The 11702-nt window shown below is 41.2% G+C and overlaps 2 protein-coding genes across 6 annotated transcripts; one reads left to right on the forward strand and one right to left on the reverse strand.

Annotated features, from left to right (window-relative positions):
* The first annotated feature begins 2904 nt into the window (after positions 1-2904).
* gtf2f1 (general transcription factor IIF, polypeptide 1) lies at positions 2905-7897 on the forward strand. Of its 4 annotated transcripts, none has more exons than XM_060892310.1 (14): positions 2905-2920; positions 3211-3238; positions 3409-3452; positions 3633-3705; positions 4049-4242; positions 4417-4587; positions 4761-4969; positions 5073-5229; positions 5329-5387; positions 5475-5606; positions 6117-6190; positions 6274-6412; positions 6722-6899; positions 6993-7897. In XM_060892310.1, the coding sequence occupies exons 2-14, from the start codon at positions 3227-3229 to the stop codon at positions 7195-7197; spliced, it is 1647 nt and encodes a 548-aa protein (XP_060748293.1). In that variant the 5' UTR covers positions 2905-2920; positions 3211-3226; the 3' UTR covers positions 7198-7897. The 4 variants fall into 4 exon arrangements, with proteins under 4 accessions (XP_060748293.1, XP_060748297.1, XP_060748296.1 ...); XM_060892314.1 differs by having other exon boundaries at positions 6722-6854; XM_060892313.1 differs by lacking the exon at positions 2905-2920 and adding an exon at positions 2976-3112 and having other exon boundaries at positions 3147-3238.
* Positions 7898-7982: 85 nt separating this feature from the next.
* Positions 7983-10094, reverse strand: alkbh7 (alkB homolog 7). Of its 2 annotated transcripts, XM_060892316.1 has the most exons (5): positions 9847-10094; positions 9593-9783; positions 8620-8793; positions 8407-8531; positions 7983-8180 (listed from the first exon to the last, which is right to left on the reverse strand). In XM_060892316.1, exons 1-5 carry the CDS (start codon positions 9998-10000, stop codon positions 8060-8062), a joined length of 765 nt encoding a protein of 254 aa, XP_060748299.1. In that variant the 5' UTR covers positions 10001-10094; the 3' UTR covers positions 7983-8059. The 2 variants fall into 2 exon arrangements, with proteins under 2 accessions (XP_060748299.1, XP_060748298.1); XM_060892315.1 differs by having other exon boundaries at positions 9593-10094.
* Positions 10095-11702: the final 1608 nt, after the last annotated feature.

Raw genomic sequence — 11702 nt, forward strand, 5'->3', positions numbered from 1 at the left:
ACTTTTAATTAGCAGGCAAAGAGATGTGCAGGTTTTGATGAATTTGTTTAATGATTTTAATGTCTTATCCTCTGCAACTGTAAACTGGAATAAAAGTGAAGCACTGCTGTGTGGGAAATGGACAGAAGGTAAGCCAAACCTCCCTGACAGTCTGACCTGGTGAGGAGATGGCTTCAAATACTTTTTTGAGAGGGCGTACATTAGTGGCCAATAACTTAATAGCTTCCTGTTTCTGGCACAAGTTGGCCTGTGTAGATCCTCCTTCACGTTTCCTGGCTGAGATGCAAGCTGTTCTGGTGGACTTCTTCTGGGACAAACTGCACTGGGTGCCCCAGAGTGTGCTGTACCTTCCCAAAGAAGAGTGTGGGCAAGGACTGATACACCTGCACAGCAGAACGGTGACCTTTCGGCTGCAGCTCATGCAGAGACTTATTAACGGTGCAACAACTTCCAGTTTGCAGGCAAATGCATGCACCTTGCTGCACAAAGCTGAAGGACTGCAGATGGACAGAAGCCTTTTTCTTATGGACCCTGCAAAGCTGAACACTAGCAAGTTACCAGCATTTAACACAAGCCTTTTTAAAATCTGGGGCTTTTTCTCGCTGCAAAAGGCCACCAGAATGTAGATCGCTATATAAACCACCATTAACCAAAAGGACAGAGACCTACAGAGGAGAGTTCTGCATGGGGCAGTTTGCTCTTAATGCTTTTATTTCTGTTTTAAATCCTGAGGTTGGAACAGAATGTCCTTTTTGTTTAAACAGGGAAACTGTGTCATGTTTTTACACAATGTCTTCCATTAAAACCACTATTACACTTTTACACTTTAACTCTTTTAAGGAAACATTTTCAGACTTTTATCTTTGGTTTTAAGTTTGTAATAATCACTTTACCTGTCAGCTGCTAAAGTTTATCTTATGTCAGGTAAAATTGACCATCTACTGTATGTCAGCCGAATAAATAAAATAGATAAAACTCTAAGTCATGATGTTACAGCACTATTCATATCATATGTCAAATCCAGAGTACTGATGGCTTTTATTTTATTAATCCTGTCCATGATCTTACTGCCTTTGTAACAAGATGGTGTAAAAATGAAGCTTTGTGCTCGGTTAACGAAGGGAAAGTCATTTTTACACCTTTTTAAATACACCTTGTCTTTTAGAATAAAATGTACAGGAATATATTATTTATTTATTTGTTGTGTGACTTTGTAAATCTGTTTGTATAATGAAATAAATGTACTTTTAAATGTACTTCTTGTAAAATTTCAGTCTCTCTCTCTTTCTCTCTCTCTGTCTCTCTCTCTGTCTCTCTGTCCAAAAAAAGGTGGAGGAAGGGGGTTGTGTGTGTGGATACAGTAGGAAATTAGGATACATGTGTGTGAAATTAGGACACAATGTCTTCAATATATATATAAGTAAAGAAAGAAAATACAATAAATTATTTGTGTAAGTATGCAGACCCCTAAACTAATACCTAGTAATACTTTTTTTGGGTCGATAGTTTGGTACATTTGGACTGATCAATATTTTGCCGTTCTTCCCTCCAAAAGCATGTAAACTCTTCCATTCATCTCCTGTTTATCTCCTGTTCACAGCCCTATTCAGGTCAACAGATATCCCACTGGATTTAGATCTGGACTGGGTCACTCCACAACCTTGGTCTTGTTCTGGTGAAGTTCATTCATTCATTCATCTTCTACCGCTTATCCGAACTACCTCGGGTCACGGGGAGCCTGTGCCTATCTCAGGCGTCATCGGGCATCAAGGCAGGATACACCCTGGACGGAGTGCCAACCCATCACAGGGCACACACACACACACACACACACACACACACATACTCATTCACTCACGCAATCACACACTAGGGACAATTTTCCAGAGATGCCAATCAACCTACCATGCATGTCTTTGGACCGGGGGAGGAAACCGGAGTACCCGGAGGAAACCCACGAGGCACGGGGAGAACATGCAAACTCCACACACACAAGGTGGAGGCGGGAATCGAACCCCCAACCCTGGAGGTGTGAGGCCAACGTGATAACCAATAAGCCACCGTGACCCCCCTCTGGTGAAGTTGATTAACCAAATTCCTCATGTGTGTCAACACACTTGGCCAATAACCCTGATTCTGATTCTGATTAGGTGAAATTTCTCCTCATCTCAAGTGTTTTAGCAGAAGCCTTAATATTTTGTAAAATTTACTAGAACTAGGAGCTATTTATTCTTCCCTTCAGCCTGCATAAAGCCTCTTCATCTAAATGATGCTGTCACCTTCATGCTTCATGATCTCATGAGAGAGATCCACCACCTTACCTACAGAGTGCAGGACTAAAGCAGAAATCCTCCAGTCCGCCAGGTGGCGCTCACAGTCAGAGAAGAAGAGTCGCAGGGTTTTCTGTTGTAGTGCTTCTTTGTGTTCGGCTTTTCTTCTTTAATACAGACGGTCTCGCAAAGTATAAACACCAAAGAAGAAGAAGACTAAACGGAGTCATTACCCAGTTTAACAAACTGCATCAAGCTAACTGAGGTAAATATGCTAACTGAGGTAAATATGCTAACTGAGGTAAATATGCTAACTGAGGTAAATATGCTAACTGAGGTAAATATGCTAACTGAGGTAAATATGCTAACTGAGGTAAATATGCTAACTGAGGTAAATATGCTAACTGAGGTAAACGAGCTCCGTATTTATAAAACAGTGAGTTTTAAGTGTAAAATTAACGTGTTTTGTAATAAATTACAAACCAACGTTAATGAGTTTCTGGGATAAAATATTTAAAGTATATTTTAAAATGAAATCTTTATTGTACAATAGTAATGTAATGACTAGCTTCTTCATGCAATTGTGTTCTGTTGGGTTTATTAATGTTTTTAATGCTTTTGTGACATTTTTTAGCAGAAGTAGATCAGACTGTGAGGATCAGACTGAAGATCAGACTGTGAAGATCAGACTGTGAGGATCAGACTGTGAAGATCAGACTGTGAGGATCAGACTGAAGATCAGACTGTGAGGATCAGACTGTGAGGATCAGACTGAAGATCAGACTGTGAGGATCAGACTGTGAAGATCAGACTGTGAAGATCAGACTGTGAAGATCAGACTGAAGATCAGACTGAAGATCAGACTGAAGATCAGACTGAAGATCAGACTGTGAAGATCAGACTGAGGATCAGACTGAAGATCAGACTGAAGATCAGACTGTGAGGATCAGACTGTTATGGCGTCACTGGTAATGTTCTCTCCTCCATATTAAAACATTATTTTAGTTGCTAACCTTTTTTTTTTTCATTCAGTAGTAAAATGTTTATCTTTTTATATTTTCCTCTCCCAGTCTTTTTGGAGACTCAGAGATAAACACATTTAAACACATTGGTTTATCTGAATATTTTTGTGATGCAGGTAAACAGCAGTTCCTCCACTGAGTATGTCGTCCGAGTACCAAAGTGAGTTTTTCATCGTAATCTTTTAGAAACAGATCTTTAACATCTAAAACCTCAATAAGACAAATGACACCTGAGATTCACACAGCTTTACTCACTTCAGCTGCTCCAACAGGGTTAACTGTGTTCAGGGTGTTGTGCAGGTGTGACAGTGCTGGTGTCTCATATGTGTTTGTCCATCAGGAACACAAGTAAGAGGTACAGCATCATGGCTTTCAACGCTGGAGACAAAGTGAACTGTTCCACATGGACTCAGGTGAGAAATATAAACTTCATCCAGCTCTTCAGCTGCTGCAAATCTGTTCATATTTTCATAAACAGAACAAATTGATTCTCTGTGAAGATAACGAGAGAGAAAATATTCCTTCAGAAGTGATCAGGATCGTGATTAAAAACATCCCAGCACATAACTCCTGTTTCTAAACCAGCAGTCTTTACCGGATTTTCACTCTCCTCCTTCTCTCCTTTATCTCTTCACCTTCTCCACTTCATATTTTCTCCTCCGTTTCAACTTTTAATCTTTTTCTTCTCCTCCTCCTTATCATATCTTTCTCTTCTTCTTTTCACCTTTTTCTGTTTTTTCTTCCTGCTGTGTTCAGGCTCGGATGGAGCGGGATCTGAGTAACAGGAGGATGTACGGTGAAGAGGAGACACCAGAGGGAGCTGCCGGCAGTGAGTTTGGTAAAAAACATAGGGAGGAGGCACGCAGGAAGAAGTTTGGGATCGTAACTCGTGAGTTTAAGGTAGAGGACCAGCCATGGATCCTCAAGGTGAACGGGAAATCAGGGAGAAGGTGCGACTCCATCATGTATGGACTTTTATTACATTTGTTTTTGTGGTGTAGAGCATCACACACACACAACAAACACAAGCACAAACGAGAAGTTACTAAATGACTACATAGTCAGTTAATCTGCTGTAGTGACTCCAGTACCACACTGTACTGAACTGTACACGCTGTGTTCAGGTTTAAGGGGCAGAAGAAAGGAGGCGTGACAGAGAACGCTTCATACTACATCTTCACACAGTGTGCTGACGGAGCATTCGAGGCTTTTCCTGTTCACGCCTGGTACAACTTCACCCCAGTGGCTAAACACCGCACGCTCACTGCCGAGGAGGCCGAGGAGGAGTGGGGCAGGTATTTAACCCTCATGGGGGATATTCCTTTCCAAGGTGGTGTTTAAAAATGTCATGTTTGTGATTAGTAATGTTAGTAATGTTAGATCCATTAGTAATATGAATCACATTTCCTGGTTTGTGTGAATAAAAGTAATAAATCATGGATCTGAATGAACCCTGTTTCATATTCAGGAGGAATAAAGTGGTGAATCACTTCAGTATCATGCTGCAGCGGCGGCTGAAAGAGCAGGAACATGGTGAGGAAGAAGAAGAGGAAGGGGAAAAAGGAGCAAAGAAGAAGAAGAAGAAAAAAGGTGGCCAGGGAGGAGACCTTCGTATTCATGACCTAGACGATGATCTGGAATTGAGCAGTGATAACAGTGAGAGCAGCGCAGGTGAAGGTACGAGAGAAAAGACTTGGTGAAACTTTTTCCCACATTTTTATTCACGTTGTTCGCACGTAACTTTCTGGCTTTTTTGGGGCATTGTTTTGAAACGTTGCAGACGGAGAAGGTCAGTCAAAGAGTAAGAAAGAGAACAGTTCAAAGTCCAAGGGGAAAAAGAAGAAAAAGAAGAAGGGCAGTGATGCGGAGGGACATGAGGACAGCGATGATGGAGACTTTGAAGGTCTGGAAGTAGACTACATGTCTGATGAGAGCAGGTAACCCCATGCTGCTGAGCAGACTGGTGAAATAATAGGGGTGCCAATATTTAATTCCTTATTTATTGCTTTGTGTCATTTGCAAATGTTCTGTTGCAGTTCTGAGGAGGAGGAGCCTGAGAAAATCAAGCCTAATAAAGGAGAGGACGTGCCTAAAGGTCAGAGGTCAAAACGTATCCACACTAATCATAAAGTGACGTTTATGCTGTTGGAGTGTCGTTAAACACTAAAATACCTGCTGTTAGGAATCGATGAAGCATCGGAGAGTGAGGAGGAGAGTGAGGAGGAGAACAAGAACGAAGATGAGGCCAAAGAGGAGGAGGAGGAGGAAGATGGCAAGAAGACTCCTGTGCAGGTGGAGAAGAAGAAGAAGAAAGGTATACAGCTTTTCTCTGGTGTACAAAATATAATTAAATAAAATAGTTTACTAAAGATTCACTGAAATGCATCGAATAATCAGATTTCAAAGCCCATAAATGTAGCGACAAAATATTTTATTTAACTGTGAAAGAATGTAGATCAAGTGATCAGTGAAAAGTAGATCAAGTGAAAACTGAATGTAGATCAGTTTTAAATAAAATCTCCTGAACTCAAGCATGAAGCTCAAATTTGTCAAAACGTGATTGTGGTGTGATGGTGTAGTGATTGTGGTGTGACGGTGTAGTGATTGTGGTGTGACGGTGAACTGATTGTGGTGTGACGGTGTAGTGATTGTGGTGTGACGGTGTAGTGATTGTGGTGTGACGGTGTAGTGATTGTGGTGTGACGGTGTAGTGATTGTGGTGTGACGGTGTAGTGATTGTGGTGTGACGGTGTAGTGATTGTGGTGTGACGGTGTACTGATTGTGGTGTGACGGTGTACTGATTGTGGTGTGATGGTGTTCCAGACAGCAGCGGAGAGTCCGACAGCTCTGAGGACAGTGACATTGAGGGAGAAACGGCGTCTGCGCTCTTCATGGCGGTAATAATTCTGGATAAATGAAGGAGTGTGAGAGAGTCTCGTATCTGCAGCTTCCTTATGGTTCTGTTCTTTATTTTGCACAGAAGAAACGCACTCCTCCTAAAAGAGGTGGTCGAGGTTCTGCTGGAAGTTCTAGAGCAGGAAGTCGTCCAGGAACACCTTCCATTGACCATGCTGCAACCTCCAACACACTGCGAGCTGCCGCAAGCAAACTGGAGCAGGGTACACACACACACACACACACACACACATATGGTTTTACAGTGTTTAACATTGTAGGTAATAGAATTTTGAGATGTTTGTTTTAAAACTCTTTTCACAATAAATTAAATGTGACTTTAATTTGATTACATTTAAACTTTGTTAGCAACAAGCTCCTCCTGCTCAGTTTCATGTTGAAGATGTTCTATCAGGTTACTGGAGTTTCTCTTTTTCTTTTCCTCTTGATCTTTTCACATGGCTGTTTGCAGACGTTCTCCTAAGGTGAATACTGATACCAGGTTTATAAGGTTTTCTTATATTTATTCCCAGGTAAGCGTCAGGCAGCCATGTCCAGCTCAGACACGCCTGCTGCCAAGAGGCTGAAGATGGAGCCGACTTCTCAGAGTCCGTCGGGAAAGAGCACTCCACAACCAGCTTCTGGGAAATCCACACCAAGCTCCAGGTATCATCTCACCTTCTTGCCAGGGCCAAGGCTGGTACCGCTTAGGTTAAGAATAAATAATCACTAATTTCTTTTCCTACTAATTAGTTGTAATTGTTGAGACTTTCTCACTTGTTGCTCTTCCTGCCTCACTCACAGTGACGTGCAGCTGACCGAAGAGGCTGTGCGCCGTTATCTGATCAGAAAACCCATGACCACTAAAGACCTGCTGAAGAAGTTCCAGACCAAACGCACTGGACTGAGCAGCGAGCAGACGGTCAATGTCCTCGCACAGATCCTCAAGAAACTAAACCCAGAGAGGAAAAACATCAACGACAAGATGCACTTCTATCTCACTGAGTAGAGAGAGAGAGATTAAAAAGAGAAAATTGCAGCAGGCGGGGCCAAACACAGCAGGCGGGGCCAAACGCAGCAGGCGGGGCCAAACACAATGCTACACAACCACTCGAGCGGGGCCATGTGGTGCAGCTGTAAAGTATACATGGGACTTTTTGTTTTCTTACTTTATTTTTTCTTTTTTTTTAGTAAGTTTACACAGATACACTGGTGAACTAATAATTGTGTAATAAGTATAACATGAAATAGAACACCAGCACTGTTTTTCTTTTCATTTGAGTTTGTGAAGTGTTCGTAATGAAGACTCTTTTCGTAATGAAGAAAGTTTATTTATTTCTGGCTCTTCAGGAACGCTACAACTCGTCTGCTGCTTTTTTTTAGCTTAACGTGTTAATTGTGATTGGTCAAAGACTGAATGTTTTATTTATAGAAAAGTCAAACAACTGTCAAAAGGTCTGTTTTCACTTCCTGGCTGAGGCATGAAGAAGAGGATTGATTTAAAATCTTTAGTGCTTTAGGAGTTTGATGGCTGTAGTGACTCAGTGGTTAAGGCTCTGGGTTACTGAAAAGCCCCAGCACCACTAAGCTGCCCTGTAAACACCTCTCCTAACCCTCTTCTACCCAGGCTTCTGAACCCAAAATCCTACCCAGCTGTGATCTATAAGTAAGATTTCACTATACGTGATAAATAAAGGTGTCTTCTGTTTCTTCTGTTTTGGTGTTTTTGTACCAAGACCTTAGACATTTACATCAATTAAAATATAAATATAATCCAAGGTGATTCGTGAAGAATTTGTTTAGCAGAGTTTATTTAAACGTGTACAGATCAGACAGTCGAAGAGTTTCACAGTCTGACATTAAAGGATTCACTAAAGTGGAAGATTCCGGCAAATAACTGAGATGCGTCGCTGCCGAGGAATTCTCCGTCCTGAGAAAAATGATTCCTCATCCTTCAGGATTTCATGAGTAAATTTAAACCGAGCTTCATTTCTGCAGGAAGAAAATAAAAATCTGTAATTATAAATAAATTCTGTGTGACAAGTTAAGTGATTTAATCCGGCTGCTGATCTGAGACTTAAGTGAAAATTCTCAGACGTTTCCAACATTAAAGATCAAAGAATGTTTAATGCAGGAAACCTCAGTGTGAGTTTTATCGAGTTTTCTGTACTTAAGAAAACAAAGTGAAAATAAGATGTACTATAAAACCCCTTCATACCTCAGTATATAGAGAGAATGGCGCTGTAAAAGCAGACACACCCAGTCTGCAGAGTTCTCTACACTGACCAGACGCATGACGCTGTCAGACAGCAGACACAGACCGGCGATGGTGCTTCCACAAAACTGATGAGAGACACAAACACACTGATCACATTTTAATGTTCCACAGCAGCAGGAGAGCCGAATGCAGTGTTAGAGTGGAACAGCAGACCTTCACACTATCTACATGAGGTTTGATGAACCCGGCCTTGTCCAGATCCAGAACGTGAACTGGTCCCAGTAAAGGACTTCCCTCAGGAAACGCTGCCACTTGGAGCCGCTCCACCACACGGCCACACGTTCCACCCCACTGCAGCCGCTCCGTCTCTCTGAACCCGTGAATCGCCTGCAGCAGCAGTTAAAGCACAAACACTCAAGAACTGAAGAACACTGTGGTATAAATTATATAATAAATGTTTAGACATACAACATGGATTTGTCTGGTTTCCATCTGACATTTAAACTACACATTTTCACAAAAACACAGCGACAGATTCCATGATGTGGCAGATTTCTAGAAGACTTTTCATTTAGCGGACATTTTATTTTATTGCATACAACTGAGCATTGTGAGGGCTTTACTCAAGAGACCAGCTGTGGCAGCTTCCTGGACCTGGGATCCAAGATTTCTACCTGATGAACAGTAGTCCATCATTTTAATCACTAGGCTACTGAATCGGTTTCACTTACAGACCTGAAAGATTAACACTGGTAGATGTTATTGAGGAGCTCATGCTGTAGCTCTGGAGCAGCTCAAAACTAAACTGTTCTCATCATCAAAGCTTTCCAAACCTGTACCTGGAGAACCTGCACATTTCTGTTTTATCCTGTGTGAAAACACACACACACACAGTTGCACAGGAAGTTCTGGTAATTATCTGTTTAATTGGACCAGGACAGGGTTCTCTGGTTCTACAGTGTAGGGTTAGGAACCTGTTCTATGGAGAAATGTAACTGTTTCTAACAGAATAAAAGTGACTTTAATCTCCTCTCCTGGTTGATTATATATATTTTATTTCTGTTTTGTTTCCATGTAAAGACCTTCTGACTGTCACTAATGGAGAGAAATCTAAAGCAGCTTGTGGAGGTCAGCAGCTCTGACAGAAATCCAGACAATCTGAAACATGATAAAAGTGATTGCGTACATCATCCCAGTGATCAAACTCATATCGTTTTCTCTTCAGTCCGGGGTCGAGTTCTTGGAGGAAATCCGCTTCCTCTTCTTCACTGATGAAGTTCTGTAGAACCTGAACATTAGGGCGTACTGTAGATAGAACTGCTGCAGAAGAACCGCACATCCAGCTGGGTTTCCCAACCCTATGTTCTCCAGTGAAACCTTCATGTTCTCCAGTGAAACCTTCATGTTCTCCAGTGAAACCTTCATGTTCTCCAGTGAAACCTTCATGTTCTCCAGTGAAACCTTCATGTTCTCCAGTGAAACCTTCCTCACCTCCTTCACACAACCCTCGTTTATTATGAGTCTCACAAACACCTTTATAACTAATTCTGTGTGGTTTTAACGCCCCCAGCACTCTGAACACAACACGAAACATTATTACATGACAAAAGTGAATAAAAACTAGAATAATAATAATGACTATTATTACTACTACGTGCGCTTCTTCTTCGATGGTATGTGACACGCGTTCGGCGCCATTTTGAAATTAAGAATTATGGGAATTGTAGTTTTTAGAAGTTTTTTTTAATCGTCTTTCATAATAAACCACGGAAATTCATGGTGTGTTTACACACAGGTTTATATTACTATACAAAGACAAAACACCAAAGTGTCGAGTCTGAATATTTTTGGTCTTTAATCCCCATTAAAATTATTAAAATTAAGGTTCTTTCAAATCTAAATTTGTTCAACTTGATATTAAAATATTTGCTCCTGTAAAATCGCCTGTGGAACAACGAGAATATTTAATTAAAAAATATTAAAGTTAATATAAAAAGTAGTGTAAAGCGTTCGGATAAGCGTTGGAAAATGAGTGAGTGAGTGTAAAGCGACATTACCTTGTTGCAGTTCCACAAACAATGCACTAGGGGGTAGTGTTTAGCCACGTGCAGTAAACGAGCAGTAGCAACAGAAGTAAACCAGCGTCTCTGTGTTTCAGCGCCACCTGCTGTCCTGTAAAGTGTAAAACAGGAGAAGTTCTTTAACTCCACTTCAAGCTCTAACAAAAATTAATACCTCAAACATCCTGTTCTTCAGTTCTTATATAAACACTAATACATTCTAACGTGGGGATTTGAACCCACAACCTTCCAGCTCCTGTTAACACAGAAACTCTGACAGCATTTATTTATCACTATAACTTGTACTTTTGTCTTTTGCACAATGTAATGTACACTCTGTAATCTAAATCACTCTACTTCATCCACTCCACTCCATTGTAGAGCAATTTTACATTCAACATACATTTAATTATTATGTGTTAATGAAGATTTTCATGATTTTGTTGTTATCTGGGCAGGAGTGTGTGTGTATGTGTGTGTGTGTGTTTGTGTGTGTGTGTGTGTGTGTGTGTGTGTGTGCACCATCTCAGGGCCCCCAGTTTGAGAACCACTGGCCCTAGACTACTTGTTCTGAGCAGGTGTTGTCAGTGAACAGGCTGTAAAACTGTTGGCTAAGTTACAGACACTCATGAAAAACTCCTGCTGATGATCTGGGAAACGTCTCTAACAGCAGTCACAATGTCATTGTTTGTGTCAAACACGTTGTGAATTAGTTGTAACATTACAACAGGAGATCATGACTTACTCTGTGCTCAAAGTGATGCTCACAGCTCCAGTGCTTTTCTCTGTGGGTGAACGAGGATGATGATGATGATGATGAACAATTCCAGGATCTGCTTTTTTTTCATTGGTTGTTGTGTTAAATCTTACCCAGATACAATAGTGCTATTTTCTGATTGGCTGTTGTGTACCCTCTTGTTCTGATTGGCTGATAAGTGTCAGGCTCGACTAAGAGCTCCAGTGGAGACACGCTTGGTTCCTGCCCGGTTCCATAGAGACAGCAGTGCGGACTGATACATTTTGGGCGCTGAGGCTTATTAAATATATGATAAATAGTCAGTTTTTTCTGCGTGACAAATACAATGTGTGGTGTGAGAGAGTGACAAAAGACCGACATGAGGGACTGTCATGTTAATGTGTGACACTTGACAGTCCTGTGTGTGTGTATGTGTGTGGACAGAGGAAATGGATCAGGTTTATGCTTTACTTTGGGATTAATGACCAGATACTATTCAT

Source organism: Tachysurus vachellii, chromosome 18 (assembly GCF_030014155.1).
Source record: "Tachysurus vachellii isolate PV-2020 chromosome 18, HZAU_Pvac_v1, whole genome shotgun sequence".
NCBI classification, from domain to species: Eukaryota; Metazoa; Chordata; class Actinopteri; order Siluriformes; family Bagridae; genus Tachysurus; species Tachysurus vachellii.

Coding starts and splice junctions, on each gene's coding strand:
- gtf2f1 (XM_060892310.1), top strand. Junction 4,970..5,072: donor TGAGAGCAGCGCAGGTGAAG/GTACGAGAGAAA, acceptor GAAACGTTGCAG/ACGGAGAAGGTCAGTCAAAG. Junction 5,388..5,474: donor AGGAGAGGACGTGCCTAAAG/GTCAGAGGTCAA, acceptor ACCTGCTGTTAG/GAATCGATGAAGCATCGGAG.
- alkbh7 (XM_060892315.1), bottom strand. CDS start 10,000: ATGTTTCGTGTTGTGTTCAGAGTGCTGGGGGCGTTAAAACCACACAGA. Junction 8,794..9,592: donor AGTTTGATCACTGGGATGAT/GTACGCAATCAC, acceptor CTGCTGCTGCAG/GCGATTCACGGGTTCAGAGA. Junction 8,532..8,619: donor CTCATGTAGATAGTGTGAAG/GTCTGCTGTTCC, acceptor GTCTCTCATCAG/TTTTGTGGAAGCACCATCGC.